Here is a 21,498-nt window from a genome sequence, read left to right on the forward strand (position 1 = left end):
AAAGGGAAAAAAAACTGGTGTGAGTGGAGAGAAAACCAAAAAAAAAGGAGGAGAGAGTGAAGGGGAGCAAGCAAGTTGGAGTGTGAGAATCGCTCCTGCCCTCTGTCTTCACACACTGCCGCCTGTGGATGTGTGTGCGTGCGCACCGCCTCTCCCTGCGCCGCGCGCGCACACACCGACCGAAAGGGGGAGATAGGGGAGTGTGAGGGGAGAGGACACATCGCAGCAGAGATGCAGCGGGAGGTTTTCCGAGGTACGTTCTCTTGTCTGCTTGCCCTTCCTTCCACGAGAGCCAGAGAATCACAAGCGGAATTCTGCGCGTTTTCCCCCCGCTTGTTGTTCCGCTTCTGTCCGCTGCCGCGCGGCCGCGAAGAGGAGGGAGGATAAAAAAATAAGGTTTTTATTTCACTCTGCGTGTGTCGGGGGGTGTGTGAAGGTAGCTGCGTGGTTGTGTCTGCGTGTTGTGCGTTCGCGTTTCATGAGTGCGTGCGTTTTTTGGTCTGCGTGTGCCAGTCGGAGGCCTTGTCTCCCTCATCCTCCCCTCTGACGCACCACGCAGTTCTTTTTCAAGAGCGATGACTCGTTCTGAGATAGGGATGAAACTTTTAATTTATCAAAGCCGTCTGCGTCTGCGTGATTCGCCGCAGGTGATGTGAGGCGCGCGCGCGCTAGAACAGGCGTCAAACGGGATGTGTTTAGGATTTTTGTTTTTTTTTATTTTTTATGGTGGGCTTGACTCCCACCCCTTGTCTGTGAACTTACCAATAACAACAGAGGAAGTATTTGCTCAAGAAAAAATAAAAAGTTGATCTGTAGACAGAGGTAAATATCTGCCAGCTGGTTCTTTTTTTTTTTTTTTTCTGTCAGTTCTGGACTGCCCCGCTCGTCCTCCATTTTACCAGCCTTGTAGTTTCAGCAGCAGGCTGCAGTTTGTGATGTCCCTAACCCCGTTGCCTTAAGCCTGATTCCTTTTCCAAAACAGCTGAGGGTCTGCTGCCAGCTACTCCACATTCCTCATTTCCGAGAATGCCAAGCCCCTGAGCTTTGACGTATAGAGCATATGCCCGAGGGTCAGGGTCATAGGTCAAGCAAGAGAAGGTGTAGTTTCCCGCTTCTGTTTGGTGACAAACACAATGTTAGAATGAAAAATGTATTAAAAAAAAAAAAAAAACACCTTCAAGGCCTTTTTGTTTTCTCGTAAGACACACTTGTTGACGTCTTTGAGTGAGATGCAATTGAGCGATATTTTCCGCACTATGAGGCACATCTACAATAAATAGACTATTTTCAAACTTATGTCATATGTAGGGCGCATCGAGACAAAAGAGTAGATAAGACTGTCAGCCATTCAAACTTTATTAACTGCGTTCTAGTTTGTCACATGCTACCTGCCATAGAATTCACAATAGCTGTGACTCCCAACCTTGTTTGTAACACTTAAAAAAAACAGACTAATACCGCTAGTACATATGTTCCTATAATATGCTAACTACCAACCTTGTTGGTAGCATAAAAAAACAGACTGACACCGCTTTATGTTAGCCACATTATTAGCATTAGCCATGTTAGCATATTCACGATACCTGTAACCACCAACCTTGTTTAAAATACAGCTAATAAAAACGTTACTATAACTATGCTAGCTCCTAATCCAGATGGTAGCATAAAATAACAAACAGATATCTCTACATGTTGTCCACGTTAGAAGTGTTAGCCATGTTATAGCATTCACAATACCTGTAACTCCCAACCTTGATAATAGCATAAAAAACAGACTGATAACGCTAGATGTTAGCCACGTTATCAGCGTTAGCCATGTTAGCCTATTCACAAATCCCGTAACTCCTAAAATTGTTTGCAACACGTAAAAAAACAGACTGATACTACTAAAACAAACATTACTGTGACTACGCTAACTCCTAGCTTTGTTTGTATCACGTAAAAAGATCATAGTCAGACAGTGCTACATGTTAGCCGCATAGTGTATTTACGATAGCACTTAAAATTGTTTGAAACTCTTAAAAAATACACTGATTGTTTCTGCTAAAACAAATGTTACTGTGACTATGCTAACTCCTAACTTTATTTGCAACGCGTGAAATATACACAGTCCGATACCGCTGTATGCTAGCTGTGTTAGTGTATTTACATTAATAGCCAGTCTTGCTAGCAACTCTTAAAAAACAGACTGATAGACTACTGCTAAAACTAACATGACTGTGACTATGCTAAGTCCCAACCTTGTTAGTAACATGTTAAAAAAATGTCAGACGCTGCTACATGCTAGCCATGTTAGCATATTTACAATTACACTCAACCTTGTTTGCAACTCATGAAAAAAAAGACATTTTGACAGAGCGCCTTTAAAATTGCTTCAACATCAGTACGCACAACCAAAATATAAGGGGATCAGGCTTATAAATATTAAGGGTTCTAAGTGTGCCTTATAGTGCGGAAAATATAGTATTATTCATTCAGATGTTTTTGTCTACACTGATGCTTAATGATTGTCTGCTGCTTTCGCTGAGTGAAAACTTTGATTCAGGATGGAAATACAAAAGAGTCACTTTTAACCGTCTCTTGCCTCCCAAGATTCTGGGAGGGAATTATGGGAATTTGGTGCTGTGCTGAGAGCTAACAGAGCGTGGAGAGTCGGCGGTTTTCGGCATGTTTGTGTGTGGCCTTGCATTTGAACGCACACCGCAACAGGGCCGTTTACATGTGAGGCCAGAGGAGGCGGTCAGTCACCCGGAGGGAGATCAGAAAGACGAGGAAGCCATAAAAATTAAACGCAAAATAGACCCCCTCCCTCTCTTCACGCACACACAGACACACACACACTCTTCCCGTGCCACCTCAGCCACCACAACCACTCCCTGACCGATACCAGCCTCACTCCCCCCTCCTTCCCTCTATCCCATCTGGCTGGCTCCAGCACGCTCTCCTGGCCTGAGGGTTGTGGAGAGTTCAGTAGCTGCTGTTGCTAACAATGACCCCCCCACACACCCATTTACACACCCACAATCTCATATGTACACACACACATGCTAACTGCTGCCTACAAAGCTGGGCCCTTCTCGTTGGCCCTCAGTGGAGAGAAAGCTAAGCTAACACCTCCTTCTTTTGCTCATTTGTCGAATTCATCGATAGTTTTCCTTCCCAACTCCTATCTCACAGTTATACCATCGCTTTAAAACAAGTTTTTGTTATTTTTTTTACTAAACATGTATCGTCCATGTATCCTTCGTCCGTGTGACCTGCAGAACTCCGGCTTAGCCTGCTAGCTTGCTCCAGCTCAGTGAGCGATACCTTCATGCTTGTTCACTGTCAGACAAACAGGAGGTTTGGAAGCTCAGGTCCAGACGCCAGCTGAAGGTTTTTCACGGGCAGCACACAGCAGGTGATTGTCCGTGTCAGACGTGTTCTCACGGCTGGAAAGCCTCTGTTTGGTTTAGACGAGGGTGGTGCCTTGTCAGAGCGTTCTGGAAGCAGGACATGATGCTCGCTTCATATTCCAGGCGGTTGTCAGGTCTCGTCTCACACGAGCTCAACTTGACATTAAAGACTTTTTTTTTTTTTTTGATAGAGCTTTTACTCTGAAATTGTAGCCATCCAGTTTTATAGTTTATCAAACTGTAGGAAAGAGTCACAGTTTTGATCCAAAAAACACTTCTTTTATATCTTTACAATAAATATAAGAAATGCTTAAATTCTAATGTATTTCTGTATCCTAGAAGCTTTAAATCATTGTAACTGAATTATTGTTAAAGACCCACTCCAATTTAAATTGTGTTTTTTATATTTTTAACATGTTCTTGTAGTATTTTTCTCATGATGGAGGACATATATCAAGTACGCTAAGCTTAAAATTGCATTTTTGAGTATTTCTCTGAGCGAGCAGAAGCACTTTGTTGTGAAGTTAGGGCAAATTAAGTGACCTAATCCGTACATTTTTCAAAATAGAAACCTATTTTCTGCTGTACTCACCGTGCCGTAATCATTGCGTCATTTCCACTGACGTGTTTACAATGTGTGTAGCAGAGCATCATATCGGCCATTTATCACCATGGATGACACAGAGGTCCAGGAAAATCCCATCATTTATGATACTGCGAGGTCGGCATCCATAGCCAATTGAGTCAAATAGATCAAGCAGACAAATAGATCCATGAACGTCTTTATTTTCCTCGCCTGAGCTGGAATCTGGCTCCAAACTGTACTGTTTTTGTTGCATTGCTAATATTAGATTGGGGGGGGGGTAGGTAATGAGCTAATAGGAGAGAGAAAGGGATGATGGGAAATGGGGGAAGTCTTACTCAGCGATACAGTCTCACCCAAAACTCAGATGTGAATGTCTAATGAACTACTGTCGCTCTGCAGAAACTATGTCCTAGAAAATTAACATAGTCATAATTCAAAGACCACCGGGAACACTTTGGCTGTGGATCAAAAGATGATCGGAGTGGGACTTTCTAGTCTTATTTTTTTCATATTGCAGCACATTCAGTCAATTTAAAGCATGATTAAAATCAAATATGCTGTAATCACATCATTAATTCTTACTTATGGGACGTAAAACTGTCTCAGCCGGTGCTTCTCTTTGGAAGTCCCTAAATCAAAAATGTTTGGCTCCAGCATCGTTTCCTTTGAGAGCCCAGAAGACAAAAATAAAAACAGCCAAAGAAAAAAAAAGAAGGGTTATGGAGTCCTAACAGCAATTTGTCTGTCAGTTTCAAGAGGCATAAACAGATTGCTCAACGTCTGGTTCAAGGCCTTGAGCACAAACTCTACTGCTGTCCTGCCTTCTGTTATGAAAGTTGACTAGAGGAGCTCGGCTTTTTCTCCCCGACTAGTTTAAGTCCCACTCCGGTCATCTTTTGATCGAAAGTATTGGTAGCTGTCTTTAAATGATCACCATGCTGTTTTTGGTTGAAGTAAAAAAAAAAAAAAAAAAAAAAACTTGTGTTATTTCCTTAGACATAGTTTGAAATGTTGAGTTGGGGGGGAGGACCGTTGGCAACCCCACCCCCCTTTTCCCTCTCCGGTGCTGAGAGCTCTCTGTTTACAACCTCCCCTGCTTAGCTGAGGCAGTTAGGTTAATATTTCAGACAAATCGCAGATTTTTTCCTAAATTTAGCACGTGTATCTGAGGATCCAGCGCATTCTTACTCCTAACTCGTCAAATATGGACGTATGATTCGGGACATCCTACATGTCACTTTTTGATGTTTTGGGAGTAGGCTGTTTCCATTTGTCCCCAATCTTTGGGACACGACGGATATTGTGACTCGGACTGGTACCCTAACCTGATACCGGTTGTGCGTTCCTTACCAAGCCCGTTACTGCATTCGTTACTGCATTCGTTACTGCGTCCGGTACCGGTTCATGGCCCAGAGGTTGGGGACCCCTGATTTATTGGGAACAGCCAGCAAGTCAAAAAGCGACAAGTTGGGGACACCCAAAACGTCAAAAAGGGAAGTGACACTCTTTCCTGTTATCTTACAGCCCCTCCCACCCAGCCTAACATTAGCGGTGCAACAAAAATTGCGAGCAATATTGGAGCTATCCAGACATACAGTTCTGAGTCAGACGCCAGCTCAGACGAGGAAAACAAAGACGTTCATGAATCTATTTGTCTGCAAGTGGATGCATCAGAATGGAGCGGAGCAGGAAGTTTGTGGAGTGCCGACTGTAGCACCTACGTCATTTGCATCTGCTTCTGATTCTCAATGATATGAATAAAGAAATACTCAGAAATGCAGTTTTATCTTAAATGATTTTATACATGTCCTCCATCATGAGAAAAATATCAAAAGAACATGTTAAAAACTAGGGATGGGCCGATATATTTTTCCCAGGTGATATCGATCACCAATATTTCCCCTGCAACTGTGAATTAAATTTGCTGATACAGATATTCTACAATAACACCAAGTTTAGATTTGCTCTTTGTTTCTTTAGAAGAAGTCCACAACTTTCTTTTACTATACAGTCACATTATACTTGACCTTTTTAACAAACAGCAAGGCATCTCATATGAACAAGTATCACTTTAAAACTTTGAAATTATATCTGAAACGTAAATCATAAGCTTTCCATTGCCAAGAATCTATTAGGAATATCACGTATCCTATCAAATATTAAATACATGAAAACAGTGAGAACAATTACTATGACTGTAAACAGAAGCTTCTCAGTGCCAAAGATCTGTTAGGAACAAGTATCCATGATTTCAGAAATAAAGTGTATCTGAAAACAGAACAATGTTGGAGGATTTTTTTTCAATATCGATCCGCTACCGATAAACTCAAGTTTTCCAAATATCGGCCCAATACTGATAAACTAAAATTCTCAAATATCAGTCAATACACATAAATCGAAATTTTGCAAATATCGTCCAATACAGATGAACTCAAATTTTGCAAATATCGATCTGATACCAATTAACTCAAATTTTGCAAATATTTGCAAATATCAATAAAGTCAAATTTTGCAAATATTGGTCCAATACTGATACTGGCACAGATACTTCACCTAACCCTTATTAAGAAACACCATTTTCAGTGAAGTGGGTTTTAAAAGTAACCAAGTCTGCATTACAAAACCAATATTGAAACAAACCAAAACAAAAGCTATAATATCTACAGTTGAGTGTTAGAAGTTAATCTGTGGTGAGGTTTTTGTTCTATTTGAACTGTTTTGGCAGGTTTTTGCAGAAAGCTGACAATGGCTACCTCACATTTGTCATCAGATTTGGAGCTCAAATTGAATCAGAGCTCACCGTCTCGAGTCTGCAAAATGAAAGCGTTTGGCGCTTTATTTACATGCAACCAGCTTGTAATCTGTCCTGCACCAGCTGAGCACCTGCTCACATTGCATGGGTTTTTTTTTTTGCACATGCACTCTTTTGCAGACCAGCCACCACATTTATTTGTTGCAGAGCATCCTGTTGTGGAGACACCCGCAAGCACAGCCGCCGCTGTTAATTGTGATCTCGCCGCAAGGGCCCCGTGGTCACATTTGTCGAGTTGCACCGACAGATTAACGCCCGGATCCGCTTATTTGCGCAAACGAGGTGGGGAGCGCTTCCTCCACGTTGTTGCTGTTGTGCGTGGAGACGAACTTGGCGAATCTAAATGCGCGTCAAAACGCCGCCTGTCACAGTCAGACGGCGTGTCGTGCTCGCCTCTGACTGTGCAGTGTCTGCGTGCGTCACAGGGAGATGAAGAATAAGAACGAGGGGGCGTCGTACGTATTTTCCTGTCCGTGGAACAAGCATCAGATGAGAAATTTTTAGCGGCGTCTCGCTGTTTCCCGCCTACTTGTGGCAGGCTGGCTCCTGCCGTGAGGGATTTCCTACCAACATCTATTGCACGGCGACAATGAAGCCCTCATCAAGACAGAGCCAAACATTATAAGGTTGTGAATCTTCGGCGTGGATTTCAAGCACCGTCCCGCCAGCTGTAGTCCGGCAGCGGCGGGCCGTGCTGCACTCAGATTCACCTTTCCGTTTTGAATATCATTTACAAAGGGCAAGCTCATATTGAACCAGCTCGCTTCTGCGGGTGCATGTAAGCGCACATGCATGGAGGTGCACGGCTGTTCCTTCCTCACTCACTAACTCCTTTTCTCCCTCCGTCACCCTTTCACTCCCCCCCCCCCTCTTCTCTCCCTCCTCTTTCCTCTGCAATAACAGTGCTGACCTAGTTTCTGCCTGTTCAGGGCCGCCTGTGGAATTTTACAGCGGCCTGCCTTCCTGGCTGCTTTGCAGCTGGAAAACGGCGGCAGAGAAGCATGACTGAGTATTTTTTTTGTTGTTTTTCGTCCCATCATTAGCCGCCGGTTAGTGAAGCCGCCCCGACTTCAACAAATAGACCGGTTTTGAGAACCAAACAGCTGCACGCGCTGCCTCCTCGTGGGATCTCGCTGCAGCGCTTCACGCACTGACATACCAGTCAAATTAGAATGTAAATGAGAAGAGTCTGTCACTCATCTCCTGCAGCTTAGCTGAGATCGCACCAGATGCAAGGAGATGAAAAACACCCCTCCTCGAGCACTCTCCCTCCCTTCTCCCCTCCACCTCGACTCGACGGCGGTCCTGCTCTGGCGGCTTCTCCTAAGCGTGGGTTTCAGGGCCGCATTCTGAGGGAACCGTGATTCAATCTGATCGTCTTCCAATTAGGCGCAGGGAATGTTGTGTCATGGTGGAGTCTGATGGATCTGTGGAATGCGTTTCTGAAATCTAAACCAGCGCCGCCGCATATTCGCTCCTTCCCCCTGCCCTTTCCCTCCTTTCGCTCGCCATTCCCGGCAGAGGAGCTGGAGCATACGGAGGAGGAAATAAGTATTTGATTCCTTGCTGATGTAGGTTAAAAAGAAATTGACAGTCTGTCAAACTATTTGTTGGTTAATTTCAACAGATAGAAACTTTAAGAAACATTATTAAACTTTATTTGCATTTCATTCAAGCACAGAGGTCAGACGTGACCAGGTTCTGGGGGAATTTGGGTCCAATTTTGTTACAAATGACTTCTTAATCGTTCAGATTTGGTGGCTGTTACTTGGCAACTCTGATCTTCAGCTCTATAGGTTTTCTATAGGGTTGAGGTCTGGAGATCATCTGCATCAGCCCATGACCCTGATATGCTTCTTCAACACATTCTCATCCCCAACTCGTTGACGTGCTGACCGTTTGTAAAATCGAGGGTCCGCAACCCTCTGGATGCTGTAACAAATGCACACTGGTCCTCGGGATTCATCCAGTACCAGTATCTTAAGCCAGTATCGGTACCCTAACCTTAACCTGGTATTGGTTCGCGGCCTACTACCGTGACTGGATCTGGTCCGGTGTCGGGTTAGGGTAAGAAATACCAGGTTTAGGTACTGGTGCGCTACGTGTCACGGGGCTGATTCTGGTTCACGGCCCGGAGGTTGGAAACCCATAATTTAATGGAAATAGCCAGTACGTCAAAAACGAGTTGTGACACCCAAAAGGTCAAAAAGTGTCGCAAATACCCAAATGCGATATGTGACAACTTGGGAGTGAGAATGTGTTGAATTTTTCTTCAGTCAGTCTTTAGTTGGCTTGACTGTTTGTTTTGAGTCATTATCCTATTCGAAGACACATTTTAAGCCTCCTGGATTTAATAATACATTGCTCCTCTCATCCATACTGTGCAGAAAATGGTGGAAGATGGGGTTCTTAAGGTCATCTGCTGCATTTCTATTCCTTGAAACTTTGATTTTGGCCAGCACCTTCTCCCAATCACTCTCTAAATCAGGGGTTGGCAAACTTTTTACTCATTAAGCCAGTTTTGGTGAGAGCCAAACATATATTCTTTGAACTCTTGCAATACCACTAAATGCAACTTAACTATTCAACAAAAGTTACCTACGGGATACTTTTCATTTTTTCACAAAGAACAGAATTACAACTAAATATATTTCTACTAAAATTACTGCAAATGTGAGTATTTGAAAACAAGAAAAAAAGTTTGTCTGAAAAAAAACCCTTTTGTCAACATTAAATGTGGATTCATTTGAAAATGTTACATTTTATTCCCGCTTAAGTGTTCACTGTAATCTTCTATATTTAAATCATGTATGGATGGATGGATGGATGGATGGATGGATGGATGGGAGGGAGGGAGGGATGGATGGATGGATGGATCTGTTCTTCTAGTTTGACCCTTAAGGCTCTGAGGGGAAATCTGAATATGGGAATAGGCCAGACTTTGGACATGTCTGCTCTAAATCATGATGGTGAAGACTGGATGGGCCTCGATATTCTTCTTCTTCAGTCATTCCTTGTCTATGTTTGCATCAATGCACGCTAGTTTTTCGCAAAGACTTCTGGGACATTTATAGTGCACTTGATTTTGGAATGGTGGATTCTGACAACACTAGAAAATGGCGATTGCACTTTATAGTGAGTAGGGAAGGAATTCGGATACAGCCATAGTCTCCATTGTGTTTCCAGTCCGTCGTCCCTCCCTCCTAGTTCCCGGTGGAGTGGTTTGTCCTCCCACCCCCGTGTCGAGTAGTTCATCCAAACCACTGGCAAACAGGTCCCATGCTCTCTTCTTCCTCTCTGTCCTTGTAAAATGCATATTTTGGGTACAAAATTATGTTTTTGTACATCAGAATTTAAACTTTTATTGTCCGTGACAATAAAATTGTACATTAAAGGGTAACCAAACACTAAATACACTTTTTTTTGTCTGTTGGCCTCTATAAATGGGGCTTTAAAAGTGTTTTCTGTTGGTCTTTGCCACCTTTTTGACCATTTCAAATTTACAAAACTTGCTTAATTGCTGAATTATAGTCTAAAACTGTCTGTGAGCTGCCTCCTACAGGTTGAAGCCAGGTAGTACAGTTGACTTTTTTTTTTTGCATTTTTCAAGTCTGGACTGAGAGTGGAGTCAGCCTCCAGCTGTCCCGACATGTTACCCTATAAGCATAAAATAAAATAGTTTATATTTAAAGTTTTATCTATAAACCCAAATCTGTTTTCCGTTTTTCTGACTATTTGCAACGCATCAATGGACTGGAGTAGAACTTCGGCGTAAAGCTAGCTTTGCGTTGTGGAGGGATTGTCGTCAACACGCAGACATGGCAGAAATACCGCGTTGTCAATATTCTGACTGATCAATGAGTGTTCTATTGATCGGACCAGTGTAGATCAGCCTTTACTGGTCTGTGTGAACCAAAACTCTCAATGGTCAAATACGTATTTCTCTAAATAAAATGCAAATACATTTATATAAATTATTTTAAGTCTTTGAAAAGCGATCGATAGAAAATCACAACTTTCACGTCAGCGATGGATCAAATACTTGTTTTTTTTCACTGTAACTGGAGAGTTTGGGTTGGAGTTACAATAGAAGGTTTGATGTTTCTCACTAAACTAAAGGTTTCTTTTCTCACGTTTTCTTGCAGATTGTGGGAGCAGGTCATGGTGTCCAGTGAAAAGGTGTGGGACCCCCACCATGCGGGCCATATTCCATCACATCTGAGTGAACGGCACCTGGCTCCTGGCCCTTCTCCCCCCTCCAACCCTGCACTTATTGGACCTAAGGGCGCCACGATCCACCAACGTCGCTGGCTGTCCCCTGCGTCTCCCCCGTCGCCGCCTTCGGTGGCTCTCAACGGCGCCCATTCCGCTCGAGCCTACAAGCTGGAACGAGGACGACACTGTGCCGAAGAGGAAGCGGAGCGGTTGAACATGAAGGGGAAAAGACTCCGCGGAGAGGCCACCATGGAGGACAAGCTGGAGGACGTGGGCGATGGACCAAAAAATGCCAAAATCACCCTAAGCTTCCCGCTTAGTGCAGCCCCCCTCCCGACATCTCTGACCTCACCGAACCACTGTCCCGGCTCTTCCGCCTCCTCCTCTTCCCCACACCGGCGGCGACCATCCTCCAAAAGCTCAGACAAGGGGGTGCTGTGGAAACTGGACGCCACCATGGACGTAAAGCACAGACCCTTTAAGCCCCAGAGACATGACAGCTCTCCGTCCTCCTCTCCCTCCTCCTCCTCGTCCCCCATGACTGTTCCAGCATTTACCAGAAAGGACATAAAGTCGCCCCCTCCTCTCAAGTGCTCCAAAATCAATTCAGAGACACAGATTCACAAGTCGCCCCCGAGGTCCTCCAGTGGGCTGTTAGGGGGCTGTTTTACCGAAGATGGATGGGATGAGAGGCACAGAGTGACCAACGGGACCGTCTCGCCGTCCCAGACCGCTCAGATCCTCTTCAGCCTGGGCGCGTCGGCCTACCCGAGGGGGGACGCAGAGAGGAAAGAGAAGCTGACAGGGAGGCCAGCTGGGAAAGTGGGGAGTCCCCACGGACCCAGCCTCCATCCGCCCACCCTCCATCTCCCTCCACCCCTACCCCCTCCTCCTCCCCCACCGTCCGAGGGCCTGACCGCGCCGCCGCACTCTTCCTCCTATTCCCCCACCAACAGCCTGAAGCCGGAGTTGATTTGCGGCGTCTGCCACCGGCTTTTCAGCTCAGCGTCCTCCCTCACGGTCCACATGAGGCTGCACCGCGGCAGCCGTGGCCTCAGCTGCCAGTACTGTGGCAAAGTTTTCATCCACAGCAAGAGACTGCATTCCCACGAGGCCTCCTGCAGGCTGCCCGGCCTGTCCTCCAGCACCCTGCGCCCTCCTCCTACCGTAAAGCCAAAAGAGGAGCCCCTGGAGGAGGGCGAGGTGAGGGTGGAGGGGGGAGTGATAGTGGGAGAAGCAGGCGGCAGCGAGGCGCGGCCCAGCAAGAAAATGAGGAGCCTCCTGGCTCGCATCCAAGGCGATGATGCAGCAGGCGCGGAGCGGCTGGCCGGTGATGAGAACCATTTTGTGAAGGTGGTGGATGGCAACGTCATTTACTTCTGCTCTGTGTGTGAGCGCTCCTACATGACTCTATCCAGCCTGAAGCGCCACTCCAACGTGCACTCCTGGCGCCGTAAATACCCGTGCCATTACTGCGACAAGGTCTTTGCCTTGGCCGAGTACCGCACAAAGCACGAGGTGTGGCACACGGGGGAGAGGCGGTACCAGTGCATCTTCTGCTGGGATGCTTTTGCCACCTACTACAACCTCAAAACGCACCAGAAGACGATTCACGGGATCAATCCCAGCCTCATCTCCAGCGAAAAAACCGCCAACGGAGGCTACAAACAAAAAGCTAACGCCCTCAAGCTTTACCGCCTTCTCCCCATGCGCTCTCAGAAGAGACCCTACAAGACCTACAGCGACAGCTTACACAACGGGCTTCTACTGCCCTCAGCTGAAGCATCTGGCCTCTCTCTGCCCGGCCTGGGGTGTCCTTTAAGCCCAGGAGAACTACAGAGCCTCATTGCCGGGACCTCGCATCAAACCGTAAAGCCCGATCCAGATGCTTTTCCCGACGGTTTCCCCGTTTCCATCGCTGCCGACCCCTCCCCGCTTGCCTCTCCCCACCAATCGAATGTGCCCCAAGTCAGACAAGAGGAATGTGAGACGCTTGAGTCGGAGCAAGGCAAAGGCGGTAGCAGCTATAGACTGTCAAACAGCACCAAAACCAAAACTGTAAAGACGAGCAGAGTCACAGAAGCGAGCATGCCCTCTGTGATCACATACGGCCACACCAAACCCTCCGTCATAGTTCACGGAACTGCCGTGTCGTCCTCTGTGATTGTGCACAGCAACCAGGTGACGTCCGGAAGTGAAAAGAGTCCGGTTAGCAGCCCATCCCCCGAAACAGAAAGCGGTCAGGTTGCACTCAAAGCGGGTCCTCGGTCAAACAAAAAGCAAAGGCACAGCACAGATAATCATCGGAAGAGGTCAAGAGAGGGTTCAGACCCGCGAGAGGAGGGTTCTTCCAGAGACAGGCGGGAGGCAGAGACAGGCCGATTATTTCACAAAACGCGCAAGTCCCACAGCAAGAGTAGCATTTCCATCTCAAAGCAGCCGTCGGCATCTGCGGGGTCACAGGTCAGGGAGGCAGGGTCGCTGTGTCAGATCACTGTGCGCATCGGGGAGGAGGCCATCGTCAAGCGCAGCATCTCCGAGACCGACCTGAGAAGAGACAAGGGCCTCTCCCCACCCAAAACCAAACGGAGTGAAACAGCTCCTGGAGTCAAGGAGCCACGCCCGGCTCACTCACATCACCATCACCACCACAACAAATACCGCCTTCAGAGCAAAGCCAGCCTGGACCAAGAGGGGGATGAAAAAGCAGGAGACTGTGAGGAGGAGGGCAGAAAACAGAGCCCGAAATCTCCCGACCGGGTGAGGGAGTACTTCTTCCGTAAGGAGGTGCGTGAGCAGGACAGTGACAATGACACTGAGGATAATTTATGGCGACCCTACTACTCCTACAAGCCTAAGAGGAAGGCCCAAGCACATCTACAGAGAGTAAAGAGCTGGCAACGGAAACTCAAGTACAAGCGTTCCATCCGACTGAAGAAGAGAGCAGAGAGACTTAAGAGCCTTCTGAGTAAACAAACCAAGAAATTACAGGACGAGGAACCAACTGAGGAGGCGGAGAGATTGTTGAAAGGTAGCGGAGACGAGAAGGAAGAAAAACAGAAAGAAACTCCTCTGAAGGAGGACAGTAAAGAAGCAGAAAAGCCAGTCAGAGAGGACCCTCCCCGTTTGAACCCTCCAAAGCCTTCTCTGTCTACCTCAGCGGCACCCACAGGAATCAAGAGGCGACCTTGGTCCAACGGGAATGCGGCCGAGTGCAGCACATGTGGCCGCTGGTTCTCAAGCCCTCGTAAGAGAGACAAGCACGAGCTCAATCACCTGCTGGAGTTCGTCTGCCTCTTCTGTCGAGCCACGTTTCCTTCGAGGGACAAATTGGAGGACCACCAGAGGTCCCAGCATCCGAAGCCGACTGATCCGTCCACCGTGCCCACTCCGGGCGGGGTCAAATCGGCAATTGATGCAGACGAAGACAGAGGGGGGCACGTTCGCTTGGCGGGGAGTCCGAGTCGCCTGAGCAGAAGAGCCTTGTCGCGACACACCTGTCCTCAGTGCTACAAGGTGTGCAAGACGTCCTCCGCTCTAACTCGCCATATCCGCCGCCACGAGCTGAGCAGTTCTCCGGAGAGAGGAAATGACGAGTCTGAGCCAAAAACCTCTCAGACGTTTCCTGACTCTCTCTGTAAAGATTCAGATAAAGGACAATTTCCCAGCGCTGTGTCAGTTATCAGCTATTCCGCACAAGAGCAGCATAGCGATAGTTTGTCCCAGAAACGTGAACATCATTTATGTGAACTTTCGAAAGAAAAAACCGAAGCAACACAACCGTCAACTTCCGAGAGAGAGCTGAGGCCAAACATCACAGACCCGACGCCTGAAATCCCAGTTAACCTTTCCCCCTCGAAACCCGAGGTCACCCCTGCTGCACCCTCTACCCTCCAGAGCGTGCTGGTCATGAACGGCCCCGACTGTCTCGACTACCGCACCCCCGGCAAAAAGACCCTTGACAGCCAGACCCACAGAGCGCCGAGCCCTCTGCAGCTCGTGACACCCTCCAGCACCTCCCTGAATGTGCCTGTGACATCACAGACCAGAATAACCACTGCTGCTCCTCCAGTTTCCATGACAACCCCTCTCATCTCTAAAGGGGGATTCATGAGACGGGATGGGGTCATTATGGAGAGCGAGAAGCAGAGCAGGAGCGGTGCGTTTCTGCATGCAAGTTACACAGAACCCCCTCTAGTTCCAGATTTTAGAGTGGAGGCTTTGTCCAGGAGTCCGTCTCCCGCCGAAGCACAAGACCTTACTATGTCCTCTATGCTAGCGCGAGAGAGGGATCTAGAGAGGCAAAGGGAGGCAGAGAAGGAGCTGGAGAGACAGAGGGAGCAGGAGAAAGTCATCGAGAGAGAACGAGAGAAAGAGGTAGAGAGGTCCCAGCAAATCGGTAGAGTAGCTCACACCCCGCAGGACCAAAGTGCACTTTTGGTCCCCAAAGAGGAGCCCTTAAGCCCCATCCCATCTCCCCAGCACATCCCCACTCAAACCACTATGAATGGACCCTCTTCACACAGGCACACTCCCAAGTCCCCCTGCCGGTCCCCTTCGACTGCTGGACTGTTGGCGCGAGCGAGCCGCCAGGTTCACTCCGGTTCACAAGGACTCGACAGGCTCACGCAACCCATCGGAGCAGCTGGCGCCGGGGACCGCCCCTCTGCGCACGCGCTGCTTCTCCCCAGAGCCCCCCAGCTTCCTGAGCCAGACAACCAGGACACTGTTTCTCCCAGAGATCCCCAGCAAAGGGATGCCACTCCGGTTGGCTACACTTCCCAGGACTACCCGCTTCCCCTGATAGTGCCGGACAACTACCACCCCGGTAAGAAGCATGAGGAAAACCTCCTCATGTCTTCCTACCCGCCGGGGGCACTTCCCTTTGGCCCCTTGGGCAAAGTGATTGGACCTAACGGTGGCGACTTGGCCAAGCTGCCGTTCTACCCCGACCCCTACCATCTGCTCTACGGGCCCCACCTCCTTGCCTACCCATACAACCTGGCAGCGCTTCCTGTAGCTCTGAACATGATGGGGCCTCGTGGGGACAAGGTGGAGCCTCTTCCCTTCCTCCCCGCCATCTTCAACTACGCCGCCACTGCTGGGACCTACATGGGCGCAGCCCCCCACCCTCTTATGGCCAATCCCGGCCTCTACAGTGGCAGCAGCGGCGGCAGCGGCAAAAAGCAACAAGACGGCGCCGGCAGCAAACAGTAGGACACAGTATGCACTAAAAGAGGAGTAAAGATGAAAGCTTTTTTTTTTTTTGCCTGGGAGTGGAAGGGGTGCATGCTCACTGGCTCTCCCAGTTCGCTTGCACAGTTAGCTCCGCCCCTCCCTTTCTATCCCACGGATCCAGGCATTACAGGAGTAAATGTGAAGGGAGGAGAAGGAGCAAAGAACTCCTCCTATCTTTACTCCAGCTTTCTTTCTCCACATCTTTCCTGTCTTCCTGTAGTGTGTTGTAGTTCTAGAGCTTGAGTAACTTTCCTCTCTGACTCATTATATTATCTGTAATATAAGAATAACAACTGCTAACAGGGTTTGTGTTTTTGTGACGAATTAGTTCAGTCTCCTTCCCTTTATTAGTCACCGCGTAAACGAGGACGGGCGCCCGTTCAGGGTGTGGGATAACAATTAAACGACTCCAAAATTTGTGTATTTTTGTATGGGCAAGAGCGAATGCAGGTGCATCCTGCTGTTATACTGTCTGTGATAGTGCTAATATGAGCATGCACATGTGCAGGGATGTGTGCATGCAGCGTCAGGCGGAGGCGGGCGAGTGACTGAACGCGAATGTCTGGATCATTCCGCGTGATCATTCCGAGGTGGGACTGGCGATCCGAGTTGTGGACGTTAAGGCTGGACGTAAAGTGTGACAGATCATCTTCGATTTTTTTTTTTTTTTAGTGTCGTCAGACCTGTAGGATCTGCATTCCCAATAGTTTGTACTTTCTGTGTGCAAAATGCTAGCTCAAAGGGGACATATGTAGCTGCTGTGGATATGTAGCTGGCCACTGGGTATGAGGTTAAAGGCTGGTAGACCGTTGCACTTCCATTTTTCATCTCATTTCCTTAAAATAAAAAAGAAAAACGAAAAAAAATAAAGGAAAAGAAGAAAGACCAGTCAGCCTTCATTTGTTTAGCTGTTTCCCTCTTTGTTTAGAAGAGAACAAGAGCCCGTCTCCTCAAGCCAGGAAGATGAGGCCACATCAAAGACGCAAAATGAAAAACGGATTCAGGGTTTTGACCTTTTCCTGAACCTAAATCGTTCAATCAAAAAAAAAAAACACACAAAACAGGCACTTGGAGAGACAAAAAAATCACAGCTTAAAGAGCAATTAGGAAAAAGTACGATCTTTTTCTCTTCCTTTCTTGTGTCATATTTAAAAGGATTAAAACATAGGAAACGGCTGAGCTTAGCAGCCAAAGTGGCGGACTGAAACTCCTCAGACTCCGCCCCCCTCATGCAGGGGCCTCTTTTTTTTTTTTTCTTTTTTTTTGGTATATGTAATGTTATCTTTTTACGTTGGTTTTTCTTAAACGATGCTGTTGTTTATGTCGTTTAGCCCTCTTACGGATGGAAGTGATGAAACAAAAAAGGGGGAGTGAACTTTCAAAAATATGAATGTAAATTTAGTTGCAAGGTTTAATGAAGTACAGTTGCATTAATGGTAGAGTTGGTTTCAGTTCCTTTTTTTTTTCTTTTTGTTTTGACACAAATAACTTGTTAAAGAACCGTATAACGTCTGGTATGCATATATACAGTAGTCCTAGGAATATGTCAGTAAACTTGGGTTCTGTATCCACAAAAGCATGAGCATCACTTGCTTCCTAACCGTTTATTTTTCTCAGCAAATCTGGCACAGCTTTTGTTTTCGTTCTTCATTTTATTTCATTTTTTTTTCTCTTTTTGATCTTCCATATCTCCTTTAGGATCTGCTTTATCACCACAGGCTACTCTTTTGTAGAGAAAATATTAGGAGCCGGTATATTTTTTATTTCCCCGCCACCGGTTCCCTCGAGCTCCTCCTTTGAAGTAGTGCACGTGAGGCGGCGTGTGTATCATGGTCAGGGGGCACGGTTGGCGTTAAAGACGTGGTGTGACCGACCGCAGAGGCACACGAACACCCCCCTCCTCCCCTTCCAAACCCCCCCTCGGGTGTGGTTACAAGCCTTTTGCGTGCTTGGGTGCATGTGAGTGACATTGTAAGAAAAACCAAAAAATTAAATTCAGCTTCCCTCGACAGTACATGAGTATGTACGCTGTAAAAAGTGAACATTGGATCAGTTAACAAAAGTGAAAAATTAAAAATTTGAGTTGGTGGTTTAATCAACTTAAAAATGTAATTTGATAAAACTAATATTTTTAACAAATTACAGAATTTTTGATCCCATTTTTTATTTTTTACAGTGTAATTTTTTAAATTTATTTATTTTTTTGTTATTTTCACCCTTAAATTTAAATGTCAGAAAGCCTTGCTGTCTTCACAGTAACTCGCGCGACTCCCGTCATATATTTTGGACCATTTCTTATGCCATAGTTGCCGTCATGGTTTATCATAACCACCAAAAGCATGCAAATTAACACGTTGTGGTGACTGGGACTGGAATCTGGTGGTAACGTCCATCTATTTACTGTACGTTTTAGTTCAAAATGAATGTGCCTCTGCTTTGATATTTAAATAATTGTCTTTTCAAATGGGGGGAAAACCAGATTTCAGCTGTTAAGGTGCCTTGTTATGGCATAAGAAATTTGAAAATCAAATGCGAATTTTTTTTCTTTTTTTCCTTGGAAAAATGACTTGGAGTTAGAGTCCATGGCTTTGTTTGCTATGAAGCTGTTAATAGATATAGGAGTGTGGCTAAACTGTTTTTTGGTATCGTGTACATGTCTAGGATAATACTGTGCCATATAGAGCCCACAGAATATGTTAATGTTATTTTTCAGAGATGTTTTAATGTTGCCTGATGACTTTGTCTTTAGATTTGATACAAAGGCTTGTAGCCACAGCTCTCCCAAAGTCTGTAGTGTCCTTTTCAGCATTTTTCCTGTCGCCCCCCACATTTCTGTCTCCCGTTCTTTCTCTTTGCTGCAATCAAACAAAATAAAGTATTAACCTGATGACCCAATGAACTCAGCTGTTGTCTGAACTCATTTTTTAATCATGTCTAACTTTAACAACTTGATATGAAATAGAGTTAAATTGGTGGATTTTGTTTTTTGTTTTTTTGGTATAGGTTTATGCATTACTTTAACTACCCACAATCCTTTGCTTGACAGTTTTAAGCCAAAAGACAGTGATTTTGGTGATTTCTCACATCTATCAAAATCTATAATCTATTAAGTATCAGGGCCACCCTTATAAAGAAAAATAAATGAGAATAATCGTAAAACGAGGAGAAAAAAATGCTAGATTTTCCTAGAATAACGTTGTAAAATTACCAAGAAATATTTTAAATTTGTATGGTAATTAATTAATATACTTATGCTTAAAAAAGTGATAATTTTACAAAGAAAAAGTCGTGTTTTTTCCAGTTACTTTTAGCAATGAAAATGTTTCCACAAAAACAACATTGCACTGCAGAAGAAACTCACTGAATCTTCTTTATTTTTAATTGTAGATAAACTTTATTTTCATGAAACTACAATTTCATATTTGAAAAAATATGACTTCTCCTTGTGAACCTATAACCTTTTAAATATTGATAAAAAAATTAAAACATCTATGATTCTACTCTTGAAAAATGTTGACTACTTTCTAATATTTTTAAGACTTTATTCTCATAAAATGTTTAGTTTTTTCTCATAATTTACAACCTTATACTAAAAAAATACATTTTCTTCTAATTTTACAACTTTATTCCCATTAAATTGTGATTTCTTTCCCTCTCAATTATATTTTAGTGTCATAAAAATTTTTTTTACATAATTTTGCCATCTTACACTCAAAAAGTGTTAATTTTCCCCCATAATTATACAACTTTATACTCTTAAAATTGTGATTTTTTTTCCTTAATTTTAATGTTTCATCCTCATAAAATTCTTAGTTGTTTTTCTCATAATTTTACCCAAAGAAGTTTGTTTTTTCCCATAATGATGCCTCTTTATTCTTGTATAACTGTGATTTTTTTTCTTATAATTTTACGACTTTATTTTCATATTTTTATAGTTGTTTATAGTTTTAAGTAAGCTCAGTAGGGTGCATGCAGAACTGGTGTGTGGGAAATCCGTGTTGGTCAAGACCCTTCAGGCCGCTGCCTAACAACATAGCCACAAGGAGGCCCAAGTCTGGGTCTTCCTGTGCTGGTCCCCAGCCTGGAAAAAATACAGGGTGGTGTCAGCAAGGGCATGTTGTTAAACTCAGTGTAAGCTAATAAGGTGTGGCGACCTTTAATGGGATATGCCAAAAGGTGAAAAAATGTTTTAATGTTCTTTATCAAGTTCTCTTTGTTGTATGATTGCAGGTGTTCAGCAATTCTGATCATTTTTTTGATGTACCTATTTTTTTCCCAAAACTTTTAATCATTTTAAAAGCAGATGGTATTTTAATGCTGAATATGTATTTTTAAGCCCATTTTTTTATTTAAAAAACTGTTATTTTCTAGGTTGGCGAGGAGTGAACCCTCCCTGTTGCTGAGAGCTCTCTGTTTACATGTTGCCCACTAGCTTAGAGGACCTCACACCCCCCAACCCGACTTTAGCGGTGCAACTAAAATGGCGAGCAATCCGATGTAGTTATAAAAAGATTGTTGATTGAATCATCCGCTTGTAGACAAATAGATCCGTGTACGTCTTTGCTCCAAAATTGATCGCAATTTTTGTTGCACCGGTAATGTTGAGTTGGGGGTGTGAGGGCTGTAAGCTGGAGGGAGTGTGTACATAGAGGGATGCTGGGAAGTAGGGGAAGGCTTACTCCAAACCAATATTCTCGCAAAAGCAAATTAATATAATACAATATAAAATCAATATAATAATCTGAAATATATGTATAACTATATAAAATATAATACATTTAAAAACTCAAATCCAATGAAGAAATTATGGTGAATTACTTTTCATAAAATAAAATAAGTTCCTAATCCTCTACATCTGCTGCTCAGATTTTGAGTGTTTGCTCCCGCTGCGTGTTTTGCTCTTTTCCCAGTACTTCCAGGTTGTGACAGCCTTCCTGGAAGGAGGTTGTGTCAGGGGAACCCGCAGAAAGAGAAAACAGAGCTCTCCTCGCTCCCTCCTCCTCCTCTTTTCCCCCCGCAGCACACACACCGACACGTGCATGCGCCAGTTAACAGCCGGCGGCGGTGAATCAAGGTTCCTGTGTCATGGATAAACACACAGAAGTGGTCCGGCTTGGGTCACTGACCCGGCCTGCAGTTATGTCGCCGCTGCATGAATCACTGCGAAGACAGCAGCGGGGGGGACAGATTCTTCACTTCTGTCATCGCCTTGAGCTGATTTTTTTAAATGATTCATTAAGCTCATTTTTTCC

At 45.2% G+C, this 21,498-nt stretch overlaps 1 protein-coding gene across 1 annotated transcript; it reads left to right on the forward strand.

The window, feature by feature from the left end:
- Positions 1 to 259: 259 nt before the first annotated feature.
- zbtb4 (zinc finger and BTB domain containing 4) lies at positions 260 to 19,145 on the forward strand. The gene is made up of 2 exons (XM_024287574.1): positions 260 to 396; positions 10,939 to 19,145. The coding sequence occupies exon 2, from the start codon at positions 10,955 to 10,957 to the stop codon at positions 16,223 to 16,225; it is 5,271 nt and encodes a 1,756-aa protein (XP_024143342.1). The 5' UTR covers positions 260 to 396; positions 10,939 to 10,954; the 3' UTR covers positions 16,226 to 19,145.
- Positions 19,146 to 21,498: the final 2,353 nt, after the last annotated feature.

The sequence above is a fragment of the Oryzias melastigma genome, linkage group LG18 (genome assembly GCF_002922805.2).
Source record: "Oryzias melastigma strain HK-1 linkage group LG18, ASM292280v2, whole genome shotgun sequence".
Lineage (NCBI taxonomy): Eukaryota > Metazoa > Chordata > Actinopteri > Beloniformes > Adrianichthyidae > Oryzias > Oryzias melastigma.

Excerpts from the sequence above, each read along its gene's own strand:
- zbtb4 (XM_024287574.1), top strand. The coding sequence starts at position 10,955 with ATGGTGTCCAGTGAAAAGGTGTGGGACCCCCACCATGCGGGCCATATT.